The 8,284-nt window shown below is 55.2% G+C and overlaps 1 protein-coding gene across 3 annotated transcripts; it reads left to right on the forward strand.

Annotated features, from left to right (window-relative positions):
- The first annotated feature begins 64 nt into the window (after nt 1-64).
- LOC100550554 (sodium/nucleoside cotransporter 1) lies at nt 65-8,091 on the forward strand. Of its 3 annotated transcripts, XM_031555237.1 has the most exons (18): nt 65-436; nt 1,330-1,457; nt 1,531-1,625; nt 1,738-1,829; nt 2,077-2,266; nt 2,375-2,516; nt 3,140-3,253; nt 3,613-3,690; nt 3,962-4,042; nt 4,347-4,427; nt 4,553-4,678; nt 5,447-5,577; nt 5,720-5,888; nt 6,013-6,210; nt 6,651-6,732; nt 7,083-7,181; nt 7,563-7,674; nt 7,818-8,091. In XM_031555237.1, exons 2-18 carry the CDS (start codon nt 1,374-1,376, stop codon nt 7,933-7,935), a joined length of 1,992 nt encoding a protein of 663 aa, XP_031411097.1. In that variant the 5' UTR covers nt 65-436; nt 1,330-1,373; the 3' UTR covers nt 7,936-8,091. The 3 variants fall into 3 exon arrangements, with proteins under 3 accessions (XP_031411097.1, XP_019474882.1, XP_019474883.1); XM_019619337.2 differs by lacking the exon at nt 7,563-7,674 and having other exon boundaries at nt 314-436; XM_019619338.2 differs by lacking the exon at nt 6,013-6,210 and having other exon boundaries at nt 314-436.
- Nucleotides 8,092-8,284: the final 193 nt, after the last annotated feature.

Below are 8,284 nucleotides of genomic sequence, written 5' to 3' on the forward strand. Positions count from 1 at the left end.
GGCGCGGTGCCCCCGGCCCGGCCTGCGGGCGGACGGCCCTCACGGCTCCGTGCGTCCGGCAGCGCGTGGCCAAACCCAGCCGTGCTGCGGCAGCGTGGTGCGAGACCTCCGGGCACCGGCACAGCGCTGCTCGTTGCGCTCCCGCTAAACAAATGGTGCCTGGCTTCGCTCGCGTCCGTCCCGCATCCATCTGCGCGGTGCAGCTTTGCACCACCACGTCCCTTTGCGTTGTACGGTTTTGCACCGCTGCGGCGTTTCCCCAGCTTTATTTCTTCTTGCAGTGTTTTTTGTTTTGTGTTTTTTTTTATTTTAGCGGGGCGGGAGGATCCCTGCCGTGCTGCTGCGGGTGCTCCAGGGCCGGGCTCCGGGCACAGCTCTTTGGACCGAGCGGTTAATGGATAACTGCGGGTCCGGGTCGGGCGCTGCGGGACGGACTGTGAGTGCGGGGACGAGACGTGGGGGGCGAGGGGGCAGCGAGTGGCCGCGCTCGGGGGCTGGGGGAGTGCCACCAGTTTGGTGGTGGGACGCTGGGGGTGTCCAGGGGGCTCCTGGGTAGTGGATGTTGTTCTGGGGTCCCGAGTCCTGGGAGTGCTCGAGGGGCTCTGCTGCCCGCAGTGGACCCTTACTGCAACAAAGCGAGGGTGGCCCTGGCCTCTCTGCCTCGTTCTCTGTCCCCACGTGAGGACCCTTCATGCTCCCCTCTGTCTTCCCGCGGTCATCCATTGCTTTCCCTGCGGCTGCTCTGCTCTTCTCCCATCCTTCTCCAGGCACAGGTGTCCCAACCTGTGCTCCAGGTGCTCTGCACTTCGCTAACACTGTTTTTTCTTGCTTTGCTGGACCAGTTCTCCCAGCACGATCCTCCTTTAAGACCGTCCCAATGCAAATCTCTGTTTATTCCTACATGTTCCTCCTGCCCTGTTCCTGTCACTAGCGTGAAAAGACTTTCTTCCTTATTCTTGACTAAAGAGCACTTGGTTTCACTGGGAGCTCTTGGCGAGGGAAGTGGCCAATTTTAGTTTGTATAAAATTTTTGTAAAGGGCTCTGCCCTGGAGGAGGGGTGCTGGCTCTCCTCATCTCTGGGGTCTGACACTTTCCTGTAGTCCTTGGGAAGCAGGGGAGAGCAAAGACCCTCCCGGATGGCAGGGAAACAGTGGGCCAGCACACCCAGCCCTGCAGCTGGAGGGCCCTACAGGATGGCCACTCAATTTGCTGGCATAGGAGCTGCTCTGAATCCCTCCTGCAAAGGCTGTTCTCTCCAGAGACCCCAGACCAAAAACTAGGGGCAGACATTTTTCCCTCTGGCACTGACCCAGGCTCTATCTCCCCAGACGGTGGGTCACTCGCCATGCTGTGTCTCTAGCACAGTGAAGCAATGGCACGTCTAGAGATGGAAGGAAACCAGATAACCCTGGACAACCTCGAGAAGGGCATAGACAACCCTGCTTTCAGCTCCCTGGTAAACCTCCCCATTCACTCCCCATTGGGGCACAGGAGCTGCTTTGGGCGCTCTGGCTAATGATGCTTTCCAGGGTGAGGAGGAGCTCTGTGAGGAACGTGACGGTCCACATGGTGGGAATGAGAAGAAGGGAGGAGAAGGGAATGGGAGAGTTGCTTCATACTGCAGGTAAGGTAATCCCTGGAGATGCGTGCACAGAAATATCTCCAATGGTCATAGCAAGCTCAAAATCGGGCTAATCTGCAGGATCTACCTACACCTCTTTGTCCACTCTCCTCAGGAAGGCCCTGCAGCCAGCCTCCAAGGCAAAGAGCTTCTGCAAGGCTCATGCCAAGGCATTGCGAAGGGTCTTCTGGGGGCTCATTGGAGCAGGTGAGGACTTTCCACCACCTCCACACCCTTTGGCTGCCCATGCAGCATCCAGGCATTGCTGCCCGCATGAAGGCATCTCATCAGCCCCACAGTCTGCTTCCTCCTCATCCCACACACAAAGGAGAGCTCTAGGGTGGCCAAGGAAGGATGTTTGGAAGAAGCATACCTCGTTGTTGTCCCCAGTTAGTGTTGTGAATCCATGATCTCATGATCCTGGTGTTTCTGACCCCCTGCATGCCTTCCCCAGCCTACCTGTGCTACTTCATTGCGGCGTGTTGGCTCAACTTCCAGCGAGCCCTCGCCTTGGTCATTATCACTGCTGTGGTCATCTTCTTCGTGTGCTGGAGCCTTTTCAAGAAGTACTGTGGGGCGAAGGTGTTGATGCTCCTCAGCCCCCTTTGGAAATATTTGCAGAAGTCCTGGCCATGGCTGAAGTGGTGAGCAGGGACGAGGCAGGGCATCTTCCACACAGTCAACTCCTGCTCTCTCTGAGCTGCTCCCCGTGGGGACTGCCTCTCTGTGACAGTTTGGGAGTTTCTTTGCAGGCTGCTGTATGTGCTCCTCCTGGGAGGCCTGGTGACGTGGCTGGCTTTGGACACGGCCAAGAATCCAGAGCAGCTCATCTCCTTAGCTGGCTTCTGCGTTTTGGTGCTCTTCCTGTTTGCCTTCTCCAAGCACCACAGCGCAGTACGTTTTTCAGGTGTGGCTTGGCCGTTGCTCCCCTCATAGGAGGTGGCAGAGGAGAATTCCACGGGAAGTAGAAGCTCCCAGGGCAGATCTGGACACAGCTTGGGGAGCAGAGCTGGGTGCTGCAGCCCCAATGCCACCCTGCTCCTCTCCTTCCCACTGCTCAACCTGGGGCTCCCCATGTTACCTCTGTCCTATTTTCTACCACAGCTCTCATACCCATACCCATGTCTGTGCTTCAGGTGCCTGTGAGCTAAGGAACATCCTGATGGGTTGGGCAGAAGTGACTGAAGTCCCAATGGCTTTCAGTCCAACCTTTTCCAATGTTTTGGACAACCTCTCCAGCCCTTTCCTCCGAAGGGTTGGTGAGCACGCAGTAAGGGATCTGTACTACCAGTCAAATGACCAGAAGGTCTTTGTGCTCTTCTCCTCCATTTCATCAGCAGTTTCCTTACTCCCACCAACTTGTCTTCCTCCCTTATTGCCAACCCATGTTTGTGAGTCTCTGTGACATTTTATTAGCATGACCATCACCCAAGAGACACTGAATGGGCAGAAATCCAGAGAGGTAAGTCTGAAGGCTCTGCTAACACCTCAGTCACCATTCTGCTCTTGGTCCCCAGGTGTCCTGGAGAGCTGTTTTCTGGGGTCTTGGCTTGGAATTTTTAATTGGACTCTTCATCCTTCGAACAACCCCTGGCATCCAAGCTTTCCAGTGGCTGGGTGACCAGATCCAGGTACTGTTCCTGCTCACCCCATCCCATGCTTCAGTCCTCCATGTAGGTCCTGAGACCAGTAAGAAAAGCTGAGGGTGGTACAGGCTGGAGGAGCTGCCGCCCCCTTGTATGACACTAGAGAAAAGCCACCTCTTCTGGTTTTCTAGCACAGCCCAGGCCCCTTGGTGTGGTATCCCTTGCAGGAGCTGCAGCAGTGCCCCATTACTCAGAGACACCATACCAAGTATTCCCAGCTTAGGTTTATCTGCTGGGGCGAGGGAGCTGTGGGGTGAAGGGGCAGTCCACTGCTAGGTAAAAGAGATATTGGGACAAGAGCTCATGGAGATCTCCCTCCTACCATGTAACATCACCATTTGCAGGTCTTCCTGGGCTATACCAAAGCTGGCTCTGGCTTCGTTTTTGGGAATACACTCATTGAAGATGTCTTTGCATTTCAGGTCAGTTTGTGGAATGGGGTATTGGGAAGGAGAGATAGAGTCTGGTTTTTCTTCTGGCCTTAGCCAGAGTCTGACCAGCTCAAGGATGCTTTGTGTGCACCCATGGGCCTCTTGCATGCCATGGGGAATTTGCACTGGTCCCAGTTCCTCTATAGTGTTGTGGCACCCCAATAGTGTGGGGTGGCTGTGCAACATCACACCATGCCTAAGTGTACTTCAGATGTGCTGCTCAACACCCCTTTAATCTCACACCCCAACGCCCTGTCTACAGAGTCTGCCCATCATCGTTTTCTTCAGCTGCGTGATGTCCATCCTCTATTACCTTGGTGTCATGCAGTGGCTCATCCTCAAGGTAAGGCCTAGCTTTTTTGATGGTGGTGGAAAGGAGAAGGACCTGCTGGTTACTGCAGCTCCTATAGAAAGCTGAAAGATGTCTCAAGAAAATTGGGGTGGTACTAATTTGGGCTGATTTGTCTCACTGAAGAGACAAATAGACACAACCTCTTCTTTCTTACCCAAACCTGGGACTGATGATACTCCCTGGTCTGTGGGCACTCCTGGACATCACCTCTGTGCAGCTTGGCAAGGGCAGGCTGGAGTGGCTGGCCTCATGGGATCAGTGTCCTTGTGAACACAGTGGCTTTGTGTTCCCCCAGATCTCCTGGCTCCTCCAGGTCTCATTGGGCACCACCCCTACTGAGACGCTGAGTGTGGCAGGGAACATCTTTGTGGGACAGGTAAGGCTTGTGGCAGGCGATCCAACTCCTAAACAGCTCCTGATAGCAGAAAAAGGGTATTCTCCTCCCTTCCTAGGAGACCCACAGCCCTGCATGGTGTCAGCAGAGGCTTTTCTTTCTCACAGACTGAAGCCCCGCTGCTCATCCGCCCATACCTTGCAGACATGACCCATTCTGAGATTCATGCCGTGATGGCTGGTGGCTTCTCCACCATTGCAGGCAGTGTGATGGGAGCCTACATATCCTTTGGGGTGAGAACACAAGCAGCTATATGCTTCATTTTCCCTGCTCAAGGGTCCTAGCATGCCAGAACTGCCCTGAGCATGTGGGGTAAGAAACCCCACTGTGAGTCTCCTTCCATAAATGAGATGCCCTCATGCTGGCCTGGCCAAAACCCCAGAGTCCTTCCGCAGCAATCAGGGCAAATCTCACTGCATCATGGAATAATGTAGCCTGGAAGGGCCCTTTGGGGTGGGGTCTCTGGTCCACCCCCTTGCCTGAGCCCCCAGTGATGCTCTCACCAGTTCCTCGCTGTTTCAGAACTGTGATACCCAGATGTGGCCTCAACCTGCTGGCTGAACTCCTGCTATTTAAACATTAATTAGTCTCCTTAAACAGGGAGCCAAGGGTGAAAGGACAGAGAAAAGACAAACTGAGGTGCAGAGGGCAGGGGCGGGGTAACAAGGCTGTGGCTGTGATACACTGGGAGTTCAGCTGGTCATCACTGGGAAGAAGTCAGCAATGTTCTTGCTCTGATACTGATAAAAGGGATAAGGAGGGGGCAAGGATCATTAAGGTGAAGTCAAACAAAAGAGAGATTAATGTCTGCGGCTGCTGTGGCTCTAGCAATGTCTCCATCCAGATGAGCTACCCTCCACATCCTCAGTGGCTAAGATGGGAAAAACAGGCACACCTTTCCACTCCGAGTGAGCAGAGCACACTGAGTTGCTCCAAGCGTTGCTGGCCACGTGCTTGGGCAGCCTCATACAGAGTCTGAGCCCACAGTCTGCTTGTTGCAGATAGATGCAGCATCGCTGATTGCAGCATCTGTGATGGCTGCACCCTGTGCCCTTGCCATGTCCAAACTGGTCTACCCTGAAGTGGAAGAGTCCAAGTTCAAGGGCAAAGAAAGCGTTTGCATCAGCAGTGGGTGAGTGGGAGCAGAGGGATGGCAAGGGGCAGCTGTGGGTGCAGTTTGGGCACTGCAGGTGGCACAAATTTTGGAGACCCTGTCGTGTGGTCTGCAGAGTGAGACAGCCAATGTGATCCTGTCAGGGTTTCTTTCCTCCCAGGGAAGAGCGGAACATCCTGGAAGCTGCCAGCAATGGGGCTGCCGCCTCCATAGGACTCGTGGCCAACATTGCAGCCAACCTCATCGCTTTCTTGGCTGTGCTGGAGTTCATCAATGCTGCCTTGTGCTGGTTCGGGGAGATGGTGGAAATCAAAGACTTCTCCTTCCAGGTACCCCCAAGTTCCCCACCCATCTCCATCTCTACCCACTGCCTGATTACATCCCTGGCAGTAGGTGCCCAAGCCAGGGGCTCTACAGAGGTTCAGCTGTTCCCTCCTGGGATGCTCTTCCTAGATGATCTGCTCCTACGTCCTCATGCCTGTGGCCTTTCTCATGGGGGCAGATTGGGCAGACTCACCGCTGGTGGCAGAGCTGCTGGGGATGAAGATCTTCCTGAACGAGTTTGTGGCATACCAGCAGCTAGCCACGTACAAGAAGAACCGGCTGTCTGGCCTGGAGGAGTGGAGCGGGGGCAGGAAACAGTGGATATCTGTGAGGGCAATCACCACCTTGCTGGGTATAGGGCAGGGATGGAACTGAAATGGGGCACGGAACCTGGCCAGGCTGGGTGCTAGGCAGCAAGGGGGGGGTATCATTATTCTGGGGATGCAGGGGGCACCTGTGGCCATCTAGATTTGGACATCAGTGCTAGGTGTGGGGTTATTCTGAAGGTGACAGTGAAACCATGTCCCACTGGTCCTGCCCTCCGGAGGGCCAGACTGTGATGCTCTAGGGCCTCTGCCTGCTGCCAGTGCATCTTCTCTCATTGGCAAGCTGCCCCTCACCTGTCTCTCGCTTCTATAAAAGCTGAAGGAGAAAGGATTGTGATGGGACTTGTCTCCATCTCAGCTGTCTGTGTTGGGAACTACAAAATGGTGCTGTGGGGCTGCTGTGGGGCCAAGATGACCATCCCCTGCCTTTGTGCCCTCCAGGAGCGTGCTGAGAGCATCACCACCTTTGCACTCTGTGGATTTGCCAACCTAAGCTCCATTGGGATCATGCTGGGAGGCCTGAGTGAGTGTAACCAACATCCTGGGTACCTGGGTGTGGGGCAGAGGGACCTAAGGAGTGGGAGCTGCCTTCAGGCCTCAGTGTTCAGTCTCTTATTAGCATGCAGGTAAGAAATGGGGCTTGCACAAGGTGATGTGGGTGATTTTGTACCGCATCCATGGTGAAAGTCAACTGTACATCCCACACACTCACTAACTGAGCCATGGGGCATAGAACAGAGGCTCCAGAGGGCTCTGAGGGCAGAGCAGTATATGGCAGGGCCACCTGGGGACTTGGGACTTGTCTCATCTGTCCCTACTCCCAGGCAGAGCCAAAGGATCTGTCTTGCCCCAGCCTCTGCTTTGTCCCTACAGCCTCCATGGTTCCTCACCGCAAGAGTGAGCTGGCCTCTATTGTGCTGCGAGCCTTACTCACGGGCATCTGTGTCTCCATGCTCAACTCCTGCCTGGCAGGTAGGTCCCTGCCCACTGCCACTGGGAGGAGACAGGGCTGGGCAAAGAGCTGAACACACCTGTAAGTGCTGCTGCAGGGATGGGAAAGGCTGGCTGCCCTCCCTATGGCTCTGTCAGGGCTTTCAAACGCTCTGCTCTCCATCAGGGCCCCCCAGATCCCATAGCTCTGCTGGGGTTTCTTACCCTCATCTGGGCTGCAACTGGGATGTTTTGAGGGTGGCTGTTAAAGCTTTGGGAGGAGCTCCTTGGCATCACTGCTGCAACTGGTGGGAGGGATGTGGTGTGTGGGACCCGCAAGCACAGTGCAGGGATGGCACTGTCAGGTAAGGGATTGAAGTGCCCAGTCCCTCAGAGCCCCAACCAGGAGGCCTTGTCTCCTAGGCCTCCTCTATGTGCCAACAGAGATGGGCAATTGTGTGACCATCCTTAGCACCGCCAACTTCACCTCTACCAACTATGCCATATACACGTGCTGCAAGCAGCTGTTTGCGAGGTGGGTGTGTAGCAGGGAGACAGGAAGGGTCTGAATCTGTGCCATCCTGCCTGGGGACTGAGGTGCACGGGCATTTGAACCATCACTTTTGGTGTGGGGTTGGCAGGGCAGCTCTTGCCCTGACTCTGCGTCTCTCCTGCCAGCACGGTGCTCGAGAATGGGACGCTCTCCTTTACGGGAATCTGGGCCAGCGTGGCAGAGAGCCTGCCATGCCTGACACAGTGCTGTGGGCACTACAACCACACGTCCTGCATGGTATGAACCCAGAGATACCGGTCCCAAGGACCACTGCCTCAAAGGCAGAAAATCCCCAACAGATTGACAGAAAGCACCATGCACCTTGCAACCAGCCTCCCTGGGTGCTGGCTCCATGGACAGAGGGGAGCTGATCCCAAATAAACTACAGCAATTCCCATGCTTGTGCTCCGCTTCCTCTTGGGTCCTGACTTCAGCTGTTCTATAGACACAGGGTGTGGGATGTCTTGCTGGGGCTGCACCCCACTGTAGAGCTCCCCATAGCTGCTGTTTGCTAGCAACCTTGCAAGCCAAGCCTTCATCCTTAAGGTTCACCATCCTCTTCTCCTTATGGCAGGTATGAATGGGGTAGAGA

Source organism: Meleagris gallopavo, chromosome 12, assembly GCF_000146605.3.
Source record: "Meleagris gallopavo isolate NT-WF06-2002-E0010 breed Aviagen turkey brand Nicholas breeding stock chromosome 12, Turkey_5.1, whole genome shotgun sequence".
Classification (NCBI taxonomy): domain Eukaryota; kingdom Metazoa; phylum Chordata; class Aves; order Galliformes; family Phasianidae; genus Meleagris; species Meleagris gallopavo.